We start from the raw sequence: 24,783 nt of genomic DNA, 5'->3' as shown, positions 1-24,783 counted from the left end.
AACGATATTACTAGTACTACATATAACGATATTACTAGTACTACATATAACGATATTACTAGTACTACATATAACGATATTACTAGTACTACATATAACGATATTACTAGTACTACATATACCAACATTATTAGTACTGCATATAACAATATTATTAGTACTGCCTATCACAACATTAGAATTCACCTAGATAATAAAAAAGATAATCAAACCCTTACAATGGTGTGACGGAGACCAAGTGCATCATTCTTGTAGACATGGAACCAGATCTGACAGGTTCCAAAGAAAACGGCAAAGACAGCAAAGATTAGAGTCGCTATGAAGACCATTCCCTCGATAGACAGTATCTGCCAAGGCTCCTTCACTGGCACCACATTTTTGTGGGCAGGACAAGCTGCCTCACAATCCTACACAAGCACAAATAATTACTAAATTATCTCCTGACATGAAGCCAGATTTGCGGCTATTAACAAGATTGAAAAGTAACAAAGCAATAGCGATAATACTAATAGCGATAATACTAATAGCGATAATACTAATAGCGATAATACTAATAGCAATAATACTAATAGCAATAATACTAATAGCGATAATACTAATAGCTTTTTGGTTTCAAGGAATGTAAATATTGAAATTAATTTTTTGATTCACACTCAGTCATTCATTTAAAATTGACGTAGTCATTCAAATATTGAGGGTCAAGCGTAGAATTATAGAATATACTGCATAACCTCAATTTGAACGCCACTTCTGTTTAAATGCCTTTAGGGTCAGTTACCAAGTACAGTCAAACATGGATAACTAGCCCTCGGATAGCTCGAACACATGGTTAATTCGAACGGTTTCTTTGGTCCGTTCCCGTGTAATGATAAATTGCTATAGATAACTCGAACTTAACACTGTTAATTCAAACTGCTTTTTTCCCAACGGCTACCGAAACGGTTGTTATCGCTTTAGAAAATCACTTTATTCCAAGCCATAGAGGTACACCTCAACTTTTCGTAATTCATAAGCGTCGTTATTACCAACATCGGCAAAATATTTTTGTCAACGACTTTTCTAAAGGTTTGGTGAAATTTGATTTATACCAAACATCCTTTAGCGATCGCCCTTCGGAAGCAAGGTAAAGTTTGTTTGTGAATATTATTTATTGAGGTTTTCATGAGAAAATAGTGTTCTGTTGACCTCATAGTTAAAAGTGAGGTAATCTTTGCATAAACTTCAAGAAAAATCGGCAAAATTGATCGTGGGTAAAACGCTCAAAAGAAAAAGATGTCTTTTCTTTTGAGCATTTCAACAACGATCAAGTTTTGCCAATGTCAATCTAAAAAACGTCTTGGCATAACATCACCTCAAACAACAAACTAATCTCAAGTGATAGAAAAATCTCTATACTCCTTGATAAAAAACGTTTTAAACTTTACATTAGAAGCATTTAATTTGAAATAAGCCATTTGTGCTTTTGATTTATATTATAGTTTGTATATGTACATGTATCTACTAATAAATAAGTAAATACATGGACTTGTAACAGTGCTCTGATAACTTGAACGCTCTGATAATTTGAACACTTTCGCTCGGTCTCGTGAAGTTCGAGTTATCCATGTTTGACTGTATTTGTCAATGTATAACTTTGGGGCCAGATCAAGATAAATATAAAATAGATAATAAAAGAGCAGTGTAAAATTTGATAAAACTGTATTATATATATATACAAAACAAATATATATATATAGATATAGCCAGATATATACAACAAATGGGATCTATGTTAACTTGCAACTCACACTCCAAGTGAATTTGGAATCACTATCATTTTTAGACAACAATCCACTATTTGTTTTCAATAAAGCACCTAACAGCTAAAGTACTATACCTGACAGCTGCAAGTTGATTCATCAGCACTTGGTCTGTCAGTACACGAGAAGCTTGTTTCATTGAGGGGGGTCAGCATGACCTCACTCCCATTGTAGTTAGTTGATTTGATTGGGGTGTCAGTTATGGTGAAATGTATGGTGAATGGAGTGGCAGAGTTGTCACCCAAAAAGTCAAGCCAAATCTTAGGGCTGCAGGTGTCGCCAGTCGTGCCACACAATATACCAATAGCCTACAAAATAGGATTCCTGCGTATGTCTATGATAAGACTGGTGTAAAGTGCCAGATGCCTTCGTTAGGAACTCCAACACTACCGCTGCTGCTGGTCCTATCAATCATCTACATTCTATGTCTATTGCATAAAGCCACATACCAGAGGAGTTCGACCTCAAATTACCATGAATGGTTAAAAGTTGACTTGCAACAAAACTCACATTACAGTTATTTGGTATCATAAGATTCACCATGTCTTACTCTGTTGTGTTGGAGGTGCTAAATATGTGGAAATGTGATTACAAGCTCTTAAAAGCTCAAAAACGAACAGTTAAGCGCAGCCACGCGAGACCGCCGTAGTTTGGATTCTCTTTCCAAAACGGCTCAAATATGACGCATTTGTGAGAGATGGTTTCTGTTTACACCTTCATGCAACCTTATTCGTCGAAATATTTTCACAAATATACTTCACGCATTCAATAAAACCATGTCTATTGTTCTTACGCGTCTGTTTTATCGTCATTGTAATGCTGTCACTTTTAGCACTGATATCTTATAACTTACCGTAAAAATTCATTTAACTTTTTAACCTTACCTCGAAGGAGTACATATCATTGTCTGATAATCATGACGAGCCTGTTGGTCACCTGTGATAATCGAAAAGTGCTGCAAAAATTATTTGCGAAGTATTGGGTCACTTTATCAGATTACGACTTGCCAATTAGACCAGGCCGAAACAAAACTGTAAAGTAGCGAGCATCTATATTTGATACGGGGTCTTCGGTAAAACTCGAAGTGTTTGTCATAAACTAGTACAACGATAAGTTTTATATTGAGGTTTGTATTGGCCTTTCAATTCACATGAGAACATACGTGACAAGACGATAACCAAATTTCGTGGCTACGTCATCGAAAGAGATTCCAATCTACGGCAGCTTTTCGTTTTTGAGCTTTTAAGAGCTTGTAATCACATTTCCACATATTTGGCACTTACAACACAACAGAGTAAGACATGGTGAATCTTTTGATCCCAAATAACTGTAATGTGAATTTTGTTGCAAGTCAACCTTTAATACTTAACTTACAGCTCACAAAGTTAATGTATTATTAGTAGCGCATGATGTTACCAATAGGGCCTTCAATAATATTTTGTTTAATTTTAACAAAATACTAAGTTTGTGAACATTTTAAGACAAAAATTGGACCGAAATATTCATAATATTTGCTAAATATCAAGTGGAAACATAAAAAAGGAATTACAAAGTCATACTAGAATCGCACTTTTAGAGATAGATTATCTGTTGCCTGTTTGAAAAGATTGTCTGTTCAAAATATTTATTCATGAAACCATCTGAATGATTTCACGTTTTTAAAGTGCCCAGTTTGCCCAAAGGAGGCATATAGACCCAGCGCAACCTGACAAGATGAAACACACCAACCGACTAGTGAAATTCTATAGCCACCACTTGAAAATTAATGCAGGTTTATAAACACGATAGAACTTTTGAGGAGTGTTTCAGCAATCTGCTTCGGCCTTGACCTGCATGTGCAGAGATAGAGAAGATTCGCTAAACTAGTCACTAGACACAGAGATAAATAGTAGTCATAGACATATGTATACAGACATAGAAATAAGTAGTAGTCGTAGACAAATGTATAAAGACATAAGTAGTAGTCATAGACAAATATTATACAGACATATGGATAAGTAGTAGTCATAGACATATGTATACAGACATAGAGATAAGTAGTAGTCATAGACAAATGTATACAGACATAGAGATAAGTAGTAGTAATAGACAAATGTATACAGACATATGGATAAGTAGTAGTCATAGACAAATGTATACAGACATATGGATAAGTAGTAGTCATAGACATATGTATACAGACATACGGATAAGTAGTAGTCATAGACATATGTATACAGACATAGAGATAAGTAGTAGTCATAGACAAATGTATACAGACAGAGAGATAAGTAGTAGTCATAGACAAATGTATACAGACATAGAGATGAGTAGTAGTCATAGACAAATGTATACAGACATACGGATAAGTAGTAGTCATAGACATATGTATACAGACAGAGAGATAAGTAGTAGTCATAGACAAATGTATACAGACATAGAGATGAGTAGTAGTCATAGACAAATGTATACAGACATAGAGATAAATAGTAGTCATAAACAAATGCAAATGAGACAAATGTAATCGTTATAATGGCTAAAATTAACAAGTGGGTGAAAGATTAGAATGGTTTGTATATCCTCAGCTGAACTGGTGTGGCTTTTATCGATTGGGTGGAAAACACCAATCAAGCGCTTGCTTTATTAATCTTTACAGAATGAACTGAAAAAAGAGCTACCTTTTGGTTGTTGCTTGGGAACTGAACATCCTTGCAGGAGTTGAACATGCCATCCGCAAAATAGCTAGAAACGGCAACATCACATTCCATTACAGAGGAAGTGGCGTTGGTCTCTGACGCTGGCCCAGTGTATGGTAAAGATATTGTAGGCTGTAGAACACAAGGGAGAACATTCAACAAAGTTGAACACCTGAATGGTGATGAAGGGCAAATACATAAACATGTCTACATCAAACCACCAAAATAAAAACACACTGCTTTAAAATTCTCTAAAACATAGATTAGGGTGAGCTGTTATTAATGAGACAGTATATATGTGTATAATGAGACTGTATATATGTATATAATGAGACTGTATACATGTGTATAATGACACTGTATATATGTGTATAATGAGACTGTATATATGTGTATAATGAGACTGTATATATGTGTATAATGACTGTATATATGTGTATAATGAGACTGTATATATGTGTATAATGAGACTGTATACATGTGTATAATGAGACTGTATACATGTGTATAATGAGACTGTATACATGTATATAATGAGACTGTATACATGTGTATAATGAGACTGTATATATGTGTATAATGAGACTGTATATATGTGTATAATGAGACTGTATATATGTGTATAATGAGACTGTATATATGTGTATAATGAGACTGTATATACATGTATGTGTGTAATGAGACTGCATACGATATGTTGTATATGTTGCAATTGTTACAATCAGTGTTGATACAGGGCATGCTCGGGACAGTACCAGCTACCAGGTCAATATTCTAGCCAGTAGTAAGGAAGTTATAAGAGCTGCGGCACACTAATAAACTGTGCATACATAATAAATCAAATACATGCATGTGACAAACAAATAGTTGAATTAGCAGACACTCCTGTGAGTATCTCATACATGGACATGCACTGACCACTAGAACAGCCCACTAGGACTGTGGTCAGTTCTAGTGGGATAATGGTAAAACGATATTAAAAGCAATTGTGTAAACAACTATGATCACTCACGATCTCTGCCCTTTGCTTTAGGGTTAAAAAGGTGAACTAGTATTTCACTTACCGACATGAATGTTGAGCTGTTTACATGACAGGTTGTGTAACAGAAAAGATTAACAAAGTTCTGGTAACAGGAGGGGCAGCGCGAAAAAAACTGTTGCGGAGGTCCCATATTGTGAGCAAATGTATAGACCTGGTGATCGCTGCAGCACGTTGTTGGATTCTTTTCATCTGCAGTGAGTAAAAAGAAATTTATTAGTTAGAGACATTCATGGAGAGGTGATAAAGGAAGAAGTTAGGGAGCTAATTCATGACTTTCAAAATTTAAAACATCACAGATGACATAAGCATGATCACAGATGACAGAAGCATGATCACAGATGACATAAGCATGATCACAGATGACATAGACATGATCAAATACGACATAGGCATGATCACAGATGACATAGGCATGATCACAGATGACATAGGCATGATCACAGATGACATAGGCATGATCACAGATGACATAGGCATGATCACAAATGACATAGGCATAATCACAAATGACATAAGCATAATCACAGATGACATAGGCATAATCACAGATGACATAGACATGATCACAGATGACATAGGCATGATCACAGATGACATAGGCATGATCACAGATGACATAGGCATGATCACAGATGACATAGGCATGATCAAATATGACATAGGCATGATCACAGATGACATAGGCATGATCACAGATGACATAGGCGTGATCACAGATGACATAGGTGTGATCACAGATGGCATAGGTGTGATCACAGATGACATAGGCGTGATCACAGATGACATAGGCATGATCACAGATGACATAGGCATGATCACAGATGACATGGGCGTGATCAAAGATGACAGAGGCATGATAATTAGGCAACTGATGTGTCATGTTTAATAATATCGAACGCAACTAGTGATGCAGTACAGCAAATTAAAACATACCACTACACAGAGTGCATCATAGTTATACCACATGCAGTAAACACCGTTGCTTGACAATAGATTATTGATATGTACTTTAATCGCCTATGCAACTTTAGCATAATGATAATTAGAGAAAATATATTGAGATGTAAACCAAGACTCACTTCCAACAAATAACGATGGGCAGTAGTTCTTTAGCAGCTCGCTGGCGTCATTATTGGTCATCAACCTTGGAGGTCCTTCATATAAACAGTTTGTCGTTTGTCCTCCATTGGGACATTCATCATACCAAATGCAGTCTGCATTGCAAACAATGATCGTCCAGCACAACTAAAATGGGAGTTACATGATGGTAAACTATTGCAGCACAGACAATAGCTTTATACGTATCACCATGTACGGCTGATATGGTGCAAGTTATAGTGAACACTTAGTAGCCATGCCCAAGGTTTATAGACTTACCATTAGAGGTATCAATAACCAATCAGCCATGTCTGTACGTAGCTATTCAAAATCACTAAGCAGCTTATGATACCTGTTTGGGAGATCCTATCAGCACCATACATAAGAATTTGGTGAAGATCTTTCAAAATAAGGAAATATGTACTTACAAGCCAATCGCAGGTTTTTTTCAAAGGTATTACCCACCCTGACATTCAACAATTTTATCTCTTTTCACATAATGCTTGGCAGTCTACTTTTGTTTTATATTAATGCTAATAAATATGAGAGCAACCCGCAGAAATACAAAGATGTTTATGAGTAAGTTGTTTATTGGTGAGTTGTTTACGGGTAAGTTGTTCATTGGTAAGGTGTGTATTGGTAAGTGTTTATTGGTACGTTGTTTATTGGTAGGTGTTTTTGTATGCTCCTCTGACAATCCAAACTGAATTTTATTGCCTGTTCAAACACACCTGCATGATAGGAGTATTTAAACTTGGAACAAAACTCTGAAATAATTTAATACAGTAGATGCTCCTACAACATAAACAATCTATTATTGGAAGGTTTATGTCATAGGAATTTTATTTTATACAAGCAGTACCATTCATGTATTTGCCTAATCCATTCTAAGATCTTCGTGATCTCACCGCTTTGGTTTTTAAAAAAGGGAAAATACTAGACTTTACTTTTTAATTTAATTACTGTACACTAAATGTGATATTATTGGTATTTATTGACAACCTTTCTCTTATCATTTTCACTCGGTTTAGGGTCCATGATTTTTAGAAATTTTACAATAAGATAAGTGGAAGGCACACCTTCAATGTCAATTCCCATCAAATTTTTCACTTTTTTTAGATAACAAGGTCTATGCCATAAAAAAAATATATTAAGATAATGAAAATATTTTATATGGCTAAAATAAACTTTTTTTAATTTAATACGTGCGGCATCGGTCTATCTATCTATCTGTCGGCCAGGGTTAGAGGGTAGGATAAAAGCTTGCTTTCGATGAGACTGCAACTCGTGACATTCAGCTTGGTATACCAACACCCAGACACTTGTACCAATCGACCGCCTGAAGTATTCCCGAATACTTGTGCAGCTACTTATTCTCCATACTTTATCGGCACACCTGACGATCTCTCACAGCGCAATAGGCGGTCAGAGTACTAGTATATATAATAGTGATACGTAATCCTGTATGCCATTCTCTCTCTCCTAAATGTGGCAAGAGAGAAAACAATATTGTCAAGGCTAACTAAGAGATTCTTGTTATACAAATCAAATTTGAGAACTTGCACAGACCCGATTTTTACTTTATATGGAATTGTTTACCTAGTCGGAAGCCAAATCTTTACATAAGTTCTTTACGTTACACAGAATTTATGTCATACAGGGTTTACGTTATATGAGCATCTACTGCACTTAATTTTTTATACAATGTATGCACAATTGAAGTTGACTACTGAAGTGTTTTGCTTGGTTACAACGATCACAAGTTCATTTTGTATGTCTTTTTCTCAAAACTATCCAATATAACTTACAACTTCACCAACACATTCAAAGCATGGTATGATTTGAAGAGTATTTTATGAAGATATGAATAGTAATTTAGCAGTTTAATCTAATTCTAATGATATTTCAAGTGGTTTGAAATGTGATGACAGCCAGCAAGTGTACAAGCCATCAAAAAAGGCATCGAGCTGATGTGAGGTGATGTAGTTACAAAAATATTTGGTAACCAACAGATCATATCAGTATATCTAATTGTTATCATTTGTTATCGCTATCTAGCCTTGAGTATCCTATTGAGCCATGTTCAGGGGAAACAATCTGTTAACACTGCCATTACTAGTAGAGCCGTCTTATTATGAAATCTCAGGCAATGTTAAGCATAGTCCTATATAACTGGTTAAAATGTACATGCATTTTGACCAATGAATGCCGAGACATTAAGTTTCAACCAACTACTTTTGACATTTGTATCACTTTGTGTACCATTAATAGCAAATGATAACAAAATAACAAACTTAGTTTGTATAAATCTGAATGATAATTGCTTCGCTAGCAAAGCCATGATAATTTAAGAGCAACAAGAGCACATAATTATGTAGAACAAGCGTGAGACTTAAATTTGATTGATAATCCCGCCTATATACCACCAGACACCAGAATATCATACTTTTAAAAGGTGTACAAACTTATTACAAGTGTGATATCATTAAAAATTATCAATTATTTTAAATTATTTAAAATTATAACTGTGAAACTTAACAACTGGTTTTATGCAATCGTTCCATTCTTGACTAGGAAACTGCTAATTCATAGGTCTACCGACGGCCATAAAGGGCACACAGTACCACACAAATGCCATCAAATGACTGGTCAAGATCGTAGATGTTCGATTTGTGAGCAAACATACACATAAATTACAAATTAATAGTCAAAATGACTTGAAATTGAGTGATTTAAGTCATAGTCATACTATGACTTAAATCGATGCAGCATAGTATGTAAATATATCATTTTACCTGAAAATGGCTCAATAGGACCTTTAGTAATACCCACCATCACTGTACTTACATTTACGATATAATTGATTAACGTGAAAAATGTTTCAAGACACACTGTCGAATGATGCAAACATGATCGGAGAGATAAATTTATTGGCTAACTATTCTATTAAACAATGAAAATACGCCTGTTCCGTGGCCATCTGTACATCGCTATGTACATACTGGTTGCTCTTGTGTTCTATGAGCTTTGTTATACTTAAAAAGTCGTACAGCTTACAGTCAATAGGCTAGCCTGTGTGTTCAGTATTCTTTCTCCGTTTCTATGTTTTGAGTGGTCACAGTTCTGTTTTTCAAGTAGAGGGTGAGCGTACTGATTGATGTTGCTAAGCTATGTCTTCTCGCTTTCACGTGTCAGCTCAAGGTTTTGCGTTAACCAAAGCTTAACTTAGTATAATTGGTTGCAAAACTAACAAATTTTAGTTAGCTGTTGTTGCTTCAGGACATTACAAAAAGGGGTTTGTTTCCGGCATTTGTGTATTTTTGAGCTCATCTTGGATTTTTGTATTGCAGTAGTTGTCGCAGCACCTGAGCAACCTAACAGTCTAACACGGAGTCGCTCTGAGGCGACGTACAATCAATTGATGAGGTAAGTGTTAGGTAGATACTCATCCAGCCAGTTTACCATTTCAGCAGTCACAATATTTAACTCGTCGATTTTTAGACAGCCTTCAAATGATTTTATAAAAAAACCAACAACTTAACACTTACCAAAACTCCAGTCACTAAACACAGACGTTGGAGCATTTTGTTTGCAGTACGCTTATACAATGTTGACCCTGACAGCGCAAATACAGTTACGGAAGGATGACCTTTGAATCACGCATAGATCTTTTGACCCGCCTGTTTACTTGTCGACGCACGTGAGTCGATAATGTTGCGATTACTACCGCTATGAGGTTCGAAATACCCTGCTTCTGTACGAACTGGATAATTGTCGTGTGTTGGCTTAGAAACGATAGAGATATTACGTGGTTGAATTCATAAAATTATCTCCCCTGAGTTATCTCATGGGGAAAAGATAACTCTATGGTTAAACTTAATCAGTCTATGTAGGTCTGATCAGTCTTAATCAGTTGACCAAACAGTCTCTGGAGGTCTTCATGAGACCTCTTGTCAAAAGTAGCCAAAAGTGTAGTCAGTCGATCTGAAGCCTTCGTTTATTTTATACAGCTACATTAAAATCAAATTTATTATTTTAGCAGTGTGAAGCAATAGTATTTTTTAATAAATTTAATGATATAAGAAATGATAAATTTTCCAAAGCTGCTATTAGTCTACTTTATGAATATGAACATAAAAAAAAAATTATTTGTTAACAAATTAGTGATAAAATATTTTCACAAATATATCCGCATACCAGTGTATTTATAAAAACTTCCGTGGTTTGAGGCTACATACATGTACGCACAACATACCATAGTTGTCCGGTAACGCAACAATAATGAAAATGGGGGTTAGCCTATGTAATGATTATACGTACATGAATGTGCAATGTTTGGCTCAAGCTAAACTGCCAAGATGTATCAAAGAAGTAATTTTGTGAAATAAGCACTGGGAAAAGATTGTTCGAACTAATTAACAAAAGAAATAACATTGATACGTGGCACTTATATTATGACACTTGCAAGTGCGAATGCCGGTTAGCACATTATCATAAATTTGAGCTTATCATCTAGACTGAGTAAAATCTACAGACGATCAGACTAATTCTTCAGAATATATGTGCCTCCTGCAGCCCTGCTAGCTTTTCCTTTTTATAGATGTTCAAACTTTCCTGCTTTTATGAGCTCAGCTTTAAAACCATAATGGTGCTTTGGCCGTTTTGTAATTAGGTATGAAGAATGAGATTGCAATGACCAACATGCAATGAAGGTTTTTGCAATGACCAGCATAGCAAAAGACTTTGAAGAACTACAATTCTGCCTCATGGTGTCATCATCAACCTACAAAAGCTTATGGACTTGATAATTTTAATAAGGATGCGTGAAGAGATTCACGGAGTGAAATAGCGTCAATAATCTTGCTCTGCTTAGGACTGTTTGTTCTAAGGATTTTAAGAAATCCTTCGTCTATTTTGGCAAAAATCTAAGCTTCAATTGTGAAGGATTTGGTGCTTTTCATAAGACATTAGCTGTGTAGATATGATTTACTCTTTCTGTCATGTCCAGAAAAAGTCATTAGAACTGAACATGCCATGTTTTTGGCCTCCACACTCAGGATAGATGCGAACATTACTCTTTGGTAATGATTTGCGTGTCTTTGTTGGACATGGCCAATCCAAAAAAGCCTGTGTGCATGCCCGCTACTGTATTACTAGTAAAGCAACTCACTATACGAAACAGTAATGTGCTGAAATTATAATACTGTAATAAATTGCGGTTCGCAACATTCCCTCTCCTTCTAGTTGCACAAAAGCAACTGAAATAAGTTATGCATGTCTCTAAGCTGCCTACGCGTCTGGTGATATTCTGAAGCCTATAAGGGTAACATACGAAAAACATGGCAGTAACGAGCCTAAAAACTGACCAATGAAAAACTCAACAATACTAAAATAAATCATGCACTGAGTATATAATATAAGTATAACTTCAACAGGCGAACAGATTTATTGTCAAATAGTTACTCTGCTTATACAACATAATCGGATAGTCACTGTGGTTTGTTCTTTCGTCGTTCTTATCGACAGGCGGGTGCATTCCGCTAAGGCCCAAGTCTATGGAGATCTGAGACCCCTGTCTTTCGTTGAACTTTTCTAGATTAATCCTGCGGCTTCCCAGTATGTCTCGACTCGATTTTCACTGTATTTCTCAGCCTTAAATCTCTCCAATTCCGTTGCATAAGGTCCTCATCTACCTAAACACTGTATGACTATCCACTTAGCTGCTTGAGGACTTTAGCTTCTTCCCATTCCTTGTGCCGTTATTAATCTTCCACAAATACCGGCTCTTCTTTCTGTAGTCATCTCAGATTTTTAGCGCCTTTATCACACTGCTCCTGTTGCTTCAAACTTTTGTGCTGTTTTCCTGCATGGCTTCTCTCCTCTGTAGTTGAATTTTCCACCTTTTGTGGAACTGTGGACCTACAGAGTAACCTTTGAGTAGAACTGATAGACATCCCTTCTGTTATAGTATAACAGTACTCAAGCAGTGCCATATATGGATCATTACATATTCGAAGTAGTCTCTTAATCGTTTTGATGGCTGCTTCCACATTTCTATTTGATTGGGATAATGGGGCTGCTTGATGTATGTTCAAATCTCCACAACTCGGCAAAGTTAGAAAACAGGTGTGACGTGAACTGGAGGCCGCTATCACTGTTTTCAATCACAGAAACTCTCTATCGAGCAAAATACTTCTTTAGGACTGTGACTACCTCTCCTGTCCCTTGATGCTCAAGTTCCTTCAACTCTATGAAATCATAAGTGTAGTCAACTACCTTCACATAGTGGTGATTGGTTTGCTCAGAAAAGTTCGCCCCGATTTTTGCCATAGCTTCATGGGTACATCATGATTTTGTAGATCTTCTTTAACTTGCTTGAAAAAATCTTTGGTGTATGTTTGACAGCACCGCAGCATTTTACGTGCATTGTCAGTGAAAGATGGCCAGTACATTGCCAGACGAGCTCTTCTTAGAGTTGCAGTGAACCCTAGGTAAGCCATGTGCAACTTTTGAAGCATTTTTGCCAGCATGCTTGAATACACAACTCTGTTCTCTTTGGGAACAAATCCCTGTTCAACTGTATTTTGATCTTTAAAAAGTGATATGCTCTCAATGACTGTGAAAGGGTTTCAGTGCCTCCTAAGATCTATGAGATCAGCTCTTGCAGCTGATTGATATTCTTATAGCGTTCCATAGGTGATGGTACTCTAGAGTTACAGGAGGGAAGTCCTCAGGAACCTCTGCCACCAAAAACACATTTGAACAGGCTATCTTTGCCATTGGATGCTGCATGTGAGAGTCTCGACACAGCATGTCTGCGGTTAGCTGCTCTTTTCGAGGTCTCCAAAGCACCTTGATTTCAGTGTACCTTTGCAAAGTGAGCAGAAAAGTTTGAATCTGCCTGGTTGTCTTATGGATAGAATGTTTGAAAATAGCCTTCAAAGGTTGACAGTCCATCTGCACTCTCCTGTCTAGTTATCCTAATATGAACTGATCAAATCTGGTCATTGCAAAACTATAGCCAGCATTTTTAGCTTTATTGGATCACAATGCGTTCACTCGTGGTTAGTGAGCAAGATACATATGTTATTTTGGCTTTTCTTGTTGTAAAAGAACAGCCCTTAGCCTGGCCATTGACGCATCTGTTTAAATGACCCTGTTACCTTACATCAAAGTATTGTAATGTTTCCGCTTTGCTGAACATCTCTTTCAGTTTAGAAAATGCTTTCTAACTGGTATCTTCTCACCCAAAATCTGTCTTGTTCACCAGGAGTCTCAGAGGTTTCGACTCTGCTGATAGATTTAGAACAAACTTTGACATGTAGGTCACATGCCCCAAGAAGCACCTAACCCCTCCAGTGATGTCGGTCACTCCATCCTGAAAATAGCTCTCACTTTTTTAAGATTTGTTTTTAGCCTGTTTGACGTGAGCACATGGCCAATGTATGGCAGTTCGTGCTCAAGAAACTTGCATTTGCCCCTATTCAGTCTCAAACCAATTTTCCTGGCTGTTCCAGCAAACCTTTCAAGAGGTAGTCATGTTCCTTCCTATCTCAGCTGTATACAAGAATGTCATCCACTACCACCGTTACCCCTTCCAGCTCCACCAGAGTGTCAGCCAGCCTCTATGAAATTTATCTGGTGCACTAGATATGTCAAATGGCATCCTCTGGTTTTTTGTGCTCCAATTTGGGGTCCAGAAAATAGTTAACTCTGTTGATTCATACGATAACTTGACTCGTTGGAAACCACTGGTAGCATTACAGAGGGAGAAGTATTTTGCAGATTTCAACTGAGGCCACTTGTCTTCAAGACTGACATGGTTATGTGATTCCTCTTAATGGCTCTTAATGTTGAGATTTTAAAGGTCGATGCAGATGTGCACTGTCCCATTAGCCTTTCTGACAGGCTGCATATGGCTGATCCGTTCGGTTGAGGTACCTACTTTGGTTACAACTCCACGCTGCTCTAGCCTGCATAGTTCTTTCGTGACACCCTCTTTTATCATCAGCGGTATCTTCTTTTGGCGTACCTACACTGGACTCACGGCATCATCAACCTCAATGTTGTATTCACCTGGCAGAAATCCAGTCTTTGAAAAAAATTATCATACTTTTACAGTAGTACATCAACTTCACAGTCAGATTCTAGGTTAACCTGCTGTGCCAGGTGTATGAGCCCAAATCTAAGCATGCTGCTGCTGACAAGCTGAGTTAAGCTGTGCTAATTTACAGAAATTTAGGTTTGTGAGCGCTGTCACTTCCATCTAAAGCTTCCAAGAGATACCAACCCAGTGGTGTACATACTGACCAATTGTAGAGAGTCAGTTGTTTTGTATTCTTTTTGCAGTTTTATTTTTGCAGCAATCTGTGGTCTCTGTCAAAATTTTGCATGTAGCCACTGTGTCCAGCTGAAACTTCAACGCTGTTTTCAGTTTATCTGTAGCAACATCGAAAGAAACCAGTAACTTTGTTCTTTGTTGCTTAATAGACAGACTGTTGCTCAGTTCTTCATCTTCTTAACTCGGGGCGCCGGGGTGTAATTAAGGTACGAAGAGTAAGGTTGTCTTTGGTCCCAAACTCAGGTTAGATGTGAACACTACTTATGGTAAACAATTTGTGCATCTTTGTTGGGCATGGCCAATCTGAAAAAAGCCGTGCACATGCTTGCTAATATATTAGCAGCAAATGCAACTCGCTATACAAAACAGTAACATGCTGGAATTATAATAATAAAATGCAATCCGCAACCGTCTTATATTGACTATGTGGTGCATTGCACACACTGCTTATATCACATAATTTTTTCGCATACAAATATTCATGTAGGTCCGTGTCAATCTGCAAACCTTGATTGATGGTGTGGGTAGTTCTTTTTAAAGTATAACTGGCAGGACAAAGGTAAAACACAGCAAAAAAGTCTAAGACAAACATACTGAACAGGTCAACGACAAACATGGCAAATAACTTTGAAGAGTTACCATTTAGCCTCATGAAGTCATCATCAACCTATCAAAGGTTCTGGGCTTGATAATTTCAATAAGGATGCCTGAATAGAATCACAGCGTAAAAGAGTGTCAATAATCATGCACGTCTTAGAGTTAGGACTGTTTGTTCTAAGAATTCTGAGAAATACGTCATTTATTTCTGCAAAATCTTTTGCCTAAATTGTGAAGGATTGCGCGCTTTTTATGAAACAACAGCTGTGTAAATATGATCGACTCCTGTCATGTCCAGGAAAAATTATTAGAACTGAACATACCATGTAATGGTGACTTCAATAATGTATTTGATGTTACAAAAAATTATTCTGGTCCTAAACTTTTTAAGGGAAGTTGCATTGTGCACCACCTTCATTACTCAATAAATAGTGTAAGTAATAATAGTTACAATATTACATACAGTATATACAGTGGTTTCTGTGTTATTTAAACTCAAAGAAACCTAGTCAGATTCTCTGCATTAACCAAAGTTCGAAGTATATAATATAATATCTGGTGTTTAGCAATGAATCATTAATCCAATATCTACTGCTATTCACTAGTATTGTGTTGTCAATTTATTCTATACTTAACGTACGTGTACGTGTAGAGCTTGATTTGATCATTCTGTACTTAAGCTATGTTTGTGAGTAGTGGCTTATTCATGAGTCCAATTACATACTTCATGTTTTATCTTTCTAACCGTTGATTGTTGATATCTCTTCTGTTTAGCTTGTTTAGTTTGGCCTGTTGACCTTTTCAAGAAAGCCCTTCACAGCCATGAGACAAGTATTTACTCGTCTGGCGTTGCACGGGTAATGAAAAAAGTTTTTGCGCAGAAATTTATTTATTTTGAATCAACATATACAACATTTACTATTTTAACTTTTAAATGAAGGTGTTTGTTTATTTCTGTGTGCGTTATAAGTTTAATTAAGTTTATGCTATATATACATATTTATAGCATTTTGGGAGGTCTACATTTTTGGGCATGTATTTCTTTCTAGTAGTTCAAGTGTGCTAGCGTGCTTATTTTAGCAACCGCCATGAAATATTGGCAGGCGTAATAAGTATGTGCACAATTATTTATTATTTCATAGTATGGCGAGTAGACTGTGAGGTGTAGTTGAAGCAGAACCAGAGTTTTCTAGTTCAAATCCAGGGTGAAGCGATTTTTTTCACTCCTAAAACTTTGTCGCTATAACTAGACGTCCGGCAACAGACCAACAAATGACAAACAAACACTTAGATATACATATTATATATGTAATATATCTATACATATAATATATGTAATATATCTATATATATTATATATGTAATATATCTATACATATATCTATATATATTATATATGTAATATATCTATATATGTAATATATCTATATATATTGTATATGTAATATATCTACATTTGTATATATGTAATATATCTATATATATTGTATATGTAATATATCTATATATATTATATATGTAATATATCTATATATATTATATATGTAATATATCTATACATATATCTATATGTAATATATCTATATATATTATATATGTAATATATCTATATATATATATTGTATATGTAATATATCTATATATATTATATATGTAATATATCTATATATATTATATATGTAATATATCTATATATATTGTATATGTAATATATCTATATATGTAATATATCTATATATATTGTATATGTAATATATCTATATATATTATATATGTAATATATCTATATATATTGTATATGTAATATATCTATATATGTAATATATCTATATATATTGTATATGTAATATATCTATATATGTAATATATCTGTATATATTTCTCAAAGTATGTCTGTGAATATCTGTGTTATTCTGGCTATACATGTAGATCTTAAAATCTTGGTATTAAAATTCTATGTACCAATGGATTTGAACTCACGACGAATGCATTGACAAGTTTCTTATCCGGCCGCTCCACCACTAAGCTAGAACGCCGCCGTGATCAGATATGTTTTCAAATAACGGATACACCATGCGCGTGCTAATTATTTTAGCCTTGTGTTCAGGAGTTGTGATGCTCCTGCTCAGAAATATTTTGGGACCCAAGTATATGCAACGCGACGCTTATTCGGGTTTTTTGTTAGGGCTAATTTATTCTACAATATATCGACAATAATTTATCTCGAATTTAAAATTTGGCGATTTGTGTACTGATTATATACAGTGGAACTTAAGTCGAATGCTTTGTTTCTCGACCAACTCGGTTTTCGACCAAAGATTTTGAGGTTTGTTCGTCTCGAACATAAATTCGGTTTTTGACCAAACCAGAGCATGCACATTGGAATGAGAACAGCTCTGTAAACAGCATGGAAACATCCATTAACAAACGAAGAAGCATTTTACCCTTCATAAATTCTTTACAAAAAGAGATGAACCATCTTGGACGACGTCTCCTCTACCGAAGAAATTTAGGGAGATAACCCCTCCAGTCGAGTTACCATAAATTGTTTTGGAGGAGGATTCTCCTTTAAAGATGTGAAGTAAACGTGCCATTGCTGTTTATATTTTCTTTTTCCTACGATTTTTGCTGTAACTGATCTTTTGCAATTTTTGCTGTTTCATTATCAGTTTGTAAAATTTTTGTTATTGTATCTTAACCTTTAATGTTTTTGATGTTTTAAGAGCCAAACATACAAAATGTTTACTTTTGTTTTCTTTTTCCATCATCATAAATAGAAAACCTTTTATTAAAACTAAACACTATCTATATCTACCCGTTTTTATTTATAGTATGCAGTATACAGTACAGTTTATGGTGTAAAATGTTAAAAAAATACTTTACCAAAGTTGTTTTTTTTTGCCTTGGAATGAATTAAAATTTACATAAATTTATTCTAATGGAAAAAATTGTTTCGGGTCTCGAACAACCTTCTGGAACAGATTATGTTCGAGAACCAAGGTTCCACTGTACGCTATTAAAATACATACTGTACGTCGCTGAAAGTTATGAAATTTTGAATTCACAGTGGTTTGAAATCCTTTGCAGCTGTTTTATTTATTTTTAATTCAGTTGTCCTGCACAAAAAATTTTTTCATGATATGAAGTTTAAAAGTTACAGTTGTTTGAAAAAGTTTGAAAACCTTTACAGTTGTTTTTATTTTCTCTCTTAATTTATTTCAACTGCACAAAACACTTTTCTCATGATATGTAGTTTGACAGTTAGAATGGGAAATGTTGTTATATTTTAAATACAAATTAGCTTTCTGTCCAAAGACTTTTTTTATTACCAGGGCACCGCCAGATAGCACAGCTAGTATACAATATATATAAGTGTTTGCTTGTATATATGTATATATTAGAATGTGGCTGTCTTTTTATTTAGTTTTGTTAAAACTAGTCAGGGTTGGTTTGGCTTATCCAGATCACTTATAATGATAGGGGGATAGAAGAGCATGTCATCATAGATTATCATATCATAGATCAGGCATATCATCAGATTTAACAGAGAATCATATGATATTACATTTGAGCATTTGGTATTTACTGGGTGTGCATAACTATATACTACATGTAATACTCTTGCTCAGTGTATTTGTCTCTAATTAGTTTGGGATCACCATTTGAATGCTCTCATCCACAAGAGGAGTAAAAGAAATTATAATCAATTGTAATGATATACAGCCATATAATATTGGATATGCCAGCTTTAAGTTCAATTCTCAATTTTGACTGAATATGAAAAGACAACTTCAACTCTTCAACTGAATGTACACACAAGTACCCTAGGACACTTATGTATTCGCCTCATCTAACTTTCGTGTTTTCGCGGAGTTATCCTCTCGCGAAAATTTCATGTGCGAAACTAAACTATCCTAACGAACGAGCGAAAACGCGAAATTAAATAGCTTTGTTTATTAATAGTTCAAGAAACAAATGGCAGCAAGCGATCAAATTGCATTATCGACTTTGCCCACACCATTCTACCTGCGGTTCACAATTACAAACTAGTCTCAAATTGAAGTTTTTTTCTTATCGGTGAAGCGAGTGAACTGAACCTGAGGAATCTAATTGTTTGTTCCACTGCATTTATTTTCACATCACTATATTTTCGCACTCATCAGAGCTGCGAAATTAAGTTGCAGTGAAATTTTACTCTGTATGCTACTCACGCAACTGAATACTTGCGAAATATAAGTGTCCTAAGGTATTTGATTAATTAATTACAAAAATGAGCTGTCTGTGCGTTCTGTTACAATGTAATTGCTTTTTAATACGCAGTATTACTGCTCAATATGCTAGCCTGAAGAAAGGAGTGGCGTACCTCACAATCATGCAGTCTCCGACTGAGATTTGCATTATGGAATCATATAGGTCTGAAAAAAACAGCTTTCATTTCAGCATGGGCAAGTAGCTAAAGAGAGTGCAACAGACATTTACATAAAGAGTTTGTATCTGTAGTGGAACCTGCCATTGTCATCAAATATTTGTTACTTGGGGATAATTCTTTAATAACAAAAAGCATTATGTCTTTTACTGAAAGTTATAATGAAATATTTACAAGTTTCTAGTGCAATGTATATTTGTATTATTAACAGAAGCGATTAATAAATATCTCTCGGGGATGAAAGTTGATTGGGAAATGTTTGTCTACATATTTTGTGGAACATATTAAGGAACAGACAACTTTATTTTTTCATAAAATAATTAAATTTGGCGTGTCAACTGGAATAGATAAAATAGTTGGTGGTGTATAACCACCTCACTGGTTTTCATATCCGAGCTTTAAATAATAAAGATATTAAATAAAATAAAGATATTTAAATAAAGATAAAAGTAAAATTTCTTTAATTTCTTTAATTTCTTCATAGAATAGAACATTTATATGGTTGACAGTATTGAAATGATTGTGCTCACTCAATTAATTATGTATAGACATTGCCATTGTTAAAATTTTTTATAAAAACGGAAAGACTCTTCGATCTCTTCTGAGTGTGTATTATCTCAGGATGGTAAACAGAGCATGTGCCTGTTACGTGGAAAGATTGCCTGAGATTGTATAAAACAGTTATCTGATTCAGCGGATTATCAGGAGTACTACTAATAATTTCAAAATGATTTGCACAACTACCAGAAATAGATCATTCAACAGTAGTACAGAAAGCAAAGCTAGTCTATTCCCATAGCACATGTCAGGGTAAATGATTCTTGATGCACTACATCGAATCTGCTCTAGTCTTTCTTTACATGTAGATGATAAAATTGTGTACCAAGCAGGCGCATCATACAACAGTAAAGACCTGATAGTAGATGTATAAAACGTTTTCAAACCGTCAGCACTGAGACTTAAAACCTTTAGCTGTCTCATTAAAAAGAGTCGCTTATTACATTTAAAAATCAACTGGTCTACATGGCTGTTGAAACTTAAATTATTATCAACCACTAGTCCACTACTAAAAGCTTGGTTTCTGTATTAGGGGAGACAACTACTTCATATTATATCAAGTTGGTCGAGATGACTTATTTATAATTAGTCTTAGCAGCATATAAAATCATGGAATTATCTAAGGACCATAGGCTAGCACCGTGTATGGCACTGTGTAAAGGTTTTGTGCGACCTTCACTTTCCTTCTTTAGTACAAGACTCGGTGCATGAGTTTATACATATATTTCTGCTTAGTTCATAAGTTGTACAAGAATGATCAAGTAACAGGCAATGAACAGGCCCAGAACAGCTCTGCTCTTCTACACAAATGTTCAAGTTTATATAGCTAGTACACTCCGCCTCCGTTCTACTTGGCTTGACACGGTTCGGCTTGGTCTTGACTCGGCACGGCTCTGGCTTGGCTAAACGTAAGGAAACGCCATCCACCACACACTCCCCCATCGGCGACTAAAGTCTCCAATTTATGTCCTGAGGAAGCACCAGTTGGGCCAGGGCCTCATGCTGGCGGGCTCCGTAGCGGAAGCGCTCCTCCTCCTCCAGCAGTAGCTGGCGCTTCCGGCCCTCCAAGTGTTCCTGCTGTAAGACCGTCTGCATTGTCTCGGCAGCCCTCGTCCACTCCTGGGCGTCTTGTGCGAACAACCAGGCCCGGCTGCGCTGGGTCTGCAGGAGGGTCTGGCTAGCTGGAGTCCGTCCCACTATCTCTGCCAGCGTGCATGACGCGGCAGGATCCAAGGCCGTCCGGCTCCTCCTGGTCGAGGCCGGGCGGACCCGGGCTGGGGGCACAGCTGAGTCCTGGCCTGCTGAACTCTTCTTCGCGGGCTATGGCGCCTCCTTCCTTTAGTAGTGAGAGTGCAGGCAGCCATCGTCAGAGATCCCCGCCTGTTCTCCTGACAGGCGGTCTCAGGAGTCCTGGTCGATGAGATACACCACCGGCTCCACTCCTTCCTGTTGGTGAGTAGTGTGGTGTAATAGCATTTGGTCTCTTGACACGTGCTGCCAGTCAGAGGGGCACACAAACACGGCGTAGTGTTGTAGGACATAAAAGTGGATCCGCCGGGGGCTGGTTGTAAACTGGCAGATCTGGCAACTCCCGTCCTTCACCTGTTCCTCTGCCCGTGAGACGGCCTGGGAACACAGGTATTTGATAATCTTTACTATCATCTTTTTCCGTGGCCTGCTTTCCTCTGGCTCCGGTTCTTTTACCGGCGTGTTTTCTCTAACGGTAACAGCCGGCGGAGAAGAGGACAACTCCGGTGAGTGGAGGCTGACTCGTCTCCTCTTAGTGCGCACAGCAGCCACCCGGCACTCCTCTTCCATCTTTTCTGGCATGGCCTTGTTGAGCAGATCCTCCACTCTCTTCTAGGTTAGGGTTGCATCTAACAATGCCTCTACTCCTTGTTCAGTAATTTCTAAGACCACCACGTTTGCCGGTGTTGGCCTCTCCATTCCTTCTCCAGCTTCTTTCAAGCTAATTGTGACCGAAGTCAGTAAGTCCTGTAGTGATGTGTTGCCTTCGCTATCCATTTTTTCTAGCGCTCTGATGTCGTTCAGAAAAAATGAGTGCTTTTAAAGAAAAGCCTTGGTTGCGTCCATGAGAACCGTTTTACAACTTTCCCGAGCGACCTCCGGACCGTTTTCTGGCAAATCCATAGAATAACATACACCATCTCCGCACTGTTCCAGTTTCCTAGTTGTCCGGGCTGGCCTCAGATTGTGCCGGACCGGAGTTGATTAGATTGTGGGGTTGATGGGATCTGGTGTTGTGGTCCCTTTGGTCTCCACCGGGTTTGCTTCAAGTTCTTCCGGAACTTTTTTCCATGTGGCCGGATTGATTTCCTCGGAGGGCGTCTTTGGCTTTCTTCTTCCTCCGGTCCGGTCGGATTTTCTTCCGGAGTTATCTCCTGCCCTCTTTTTGCTGCAGCTTTTAGTAGCAACTTTTTCCAGCTGGGGGTGGCATTATAGGTACAGGGTCTATTCTGACCTCCTCCTGCCTCTTCTCCGGCCTGCTGGGTCGAGCTCCTTTCATGTTAGGACCCTTCCTTGGCTTCAAGGTGGCCGGGGCTTGCCCCAACCTTTCTGGACAGGCATGATAAGGTTTCAGCCTTCCTTCGCTCTGAATAAAAGACTGGTACTGCCATTCTACCAGATATGTGTGATTTCCCTAGGCCTTCAGGACCCGGTATGGTCCCACGAACTTTGCCTGCAGCTTGGGATTTTCTCCCCGTCTCCGGCATTTATTCGTGAGCCATACCCAGTCGCCTGGGGCGTAAAGCAGTGGCTCCTTCCGGTCCTTCTGTCTCACCTCCATCTGACTTTGTCGTAGCGCCTCGTGCACTGTCTGCAGCTTCCTCTGCACCTTAAGGGCATGCTCATGGGCAGGAAAGAACTCAGTTGGTGGTGGGTGGCTTTCCAGCTGGTCTGGCAACCTCAGCTCCTGTCCCAACATTAACGTGTTGGCTGGCTCTCTGGTTGCGGAGTTGGGGTGCCTCGGTATGCCCTCATCAGCTGGGGAAGCAGCAGGTCCTACTCGTCCTGTCCCTGGGTCAAAAGTAGTGCCCTCAAGGAGTCCCCGATTGTTCTGTTCAACGATTCCATTGGCGTGTGGGTGATAAGGAGCCGTATGGGTTTTCCCCACGTTCCAGAGTTGGCACAGTTTGGCCATCAGTTGGCTTTCAAACTGCGCCCCCTGGTACATGTGAATCTGCTCGAGTAACCCCAGGTAGCAGAAGACCCGCTCATCCAGTGCGTTTGCGACCACCAAGGCTGTGGCGTCAGGTAGTGCCAGTGCGTCCTGCCATTGGGTGAAGTGGTCGGTGAGGACCAGCACCCACTTGTTCTCCCTAGGCGTGACCGCAAATGGCTCCAGCAGGTCCATGGCCACGTCCTGCCATGGTCGTCTGGTGCAGAGCCTTCTTTTCCCTCTGGCCACCTTTGTCCCTCCATGCTTTGCGGCCTGGCACACCTCACAACTCTTGATGAGCCGTCTGACTGTGGCCGTCAGTCCGGGCCAGTACCAAGTCAGCTGGAGGCGGCTTATCGTTTTTCCCACCCCGAAGTGAGCCAGGGCATGCATTTGCCACACCGTGGTCTCTCGCGTGGCCGGGGGCAGATAGCGCACCATCTGGCGTGGCCCTGCGGGGCCACGCGTGCTTCCAGCATGCCATCCTGTCGTATGGGTAGAGAGCCTCGCATGTGATGCAGGATATCCAGCTCTCTGCTCCCGACTTCCAGTTGTTTCGCTGGCAACTTTTTCCCTGTGGTAATGGCACGATACATGATGGCCACGGGTCCTTGTCCGGTGGCTTGTGTTCTTGCCAGCTCGCCCTTTGGTCCTGTTATCCCTGGTGTGGCCGGTAGCCCCTCAGAGGAACCTCCGGCACCCAGGCTCAATCTCGCCACTGTTGGGGGGAGTTTCATGCGAGCTGCCGGCCCTCTGGGGTATGCGACGTTGCCCAGGGTCGATCCCGCCCTGTCGAGAGCGGGAGTCCCATCCAGGCAACTAGTCGGTACCCACGCGGCTAACGGCCCTTGTTCCCTTGCCAACTCCTTCCGTGAGGGGCCTCTGAAAGACCTCCTCCGAAGTCCACGGCGATGACTATAATATCATCCAGATATAGTAGCAGCGTTCTCCAGTAGAGGCCGTGTAGCACACGTTCCATGAGTCTTTGAAAGGTGGCGGGGGCGGACGTCAGTCCGAAAGGCAACACCTTCCATTTCCACAATCCGGACCGTGTCGAGAAGGCCGA

The 24,783-nt window shown here is 38.2% G+C and overlaps 3 protein-coding genes across 3 annotated transcripts in view; all 3 read right to left on the bottom strand.

Annotated features, from left to right (window-relative positions):
- LOC137410608 (NPC intracellular cholesterol transporter 1-like) overlaps positions 1–10,270 on the bottom strand; it is a 31,843-nt gene extending 21,573 nt beyond the window's left edge. Inside the window, exons 1-6 of the mRNA XM_068096052.1 lie at positions 10,163–10,270; positions 6,596–6,761; positions 5,539–5,705; positions 4,457–4,606; positions 1,877–2,107; positions 219–407 (exon numbers count right to left, since the gene is read on the bottom strand). Of these exons, the coding sequence (XP_067952153.1) occupies positions 219–407; positions 1,877–2,107; positions 4,457–4,606; positions 5,539–5,705; positions 6,596–6,761; positions 10,163–10,198 (939 nt within the window). The 5' untranslated portion in view covers positions 10,199–10,270. The remainder of the gene's footprint in view (positions 1–218; positions 408–1,876; positions 2,108–4,456; positions 4,607–5,538; positions 5,706–6,595; positions 6,762–10,162) is intronic.
- On the bottom strand, positions 5,799–6,371 carry LOC137410566 (uncharacterized). Its single transcript, XM_068096004.1, has one exon. It carries the CDS (start codon positions 6,369–6,371, stop codon positions 5,799–5,801), a length of 573 nt encoding a protein of 190 aa, XP_067952105.1.
- Positions 10,271–23,198: 12,928 nt separating the features above from the next.
- On the bottom strand, positions 23,199–23,912 carry LOC137385607 (uncharacterized). Its single transcript, XM_068072103.1, has one exon. It carries the CDS (start codon positions 23,910–23,912, stop codon positions 23,199–23,201), a length of 714 nt encoding a protein of 237 aa, XP_067928204.1.
- Between the last annotated feature and the right edge of the window lie 871 nt (positions 23,913–24,783).

The sequence above is a fragment of the Watersipora subatra genome, chromosome 1 (assembly GCF_963576615.1).
Source record: "Watersipora subatra chromosome 1, tzWatSuba1.1, whole genome shotgun sequence".
In the NCBI taxonomy this organism is placed as follows: domain Eukaryota; kingdom Metazoa; phylum Bryozoa; class Gymnolaemata; order Cheilostomatida; family Watersiporidae; genus Watersipora; species Watersipora subatra.
The sequence above is the reverse complement of the archived record's forward strand: the minus strand, read 5'-3'. Positions and strand labels throughout refer to the sequence as shown.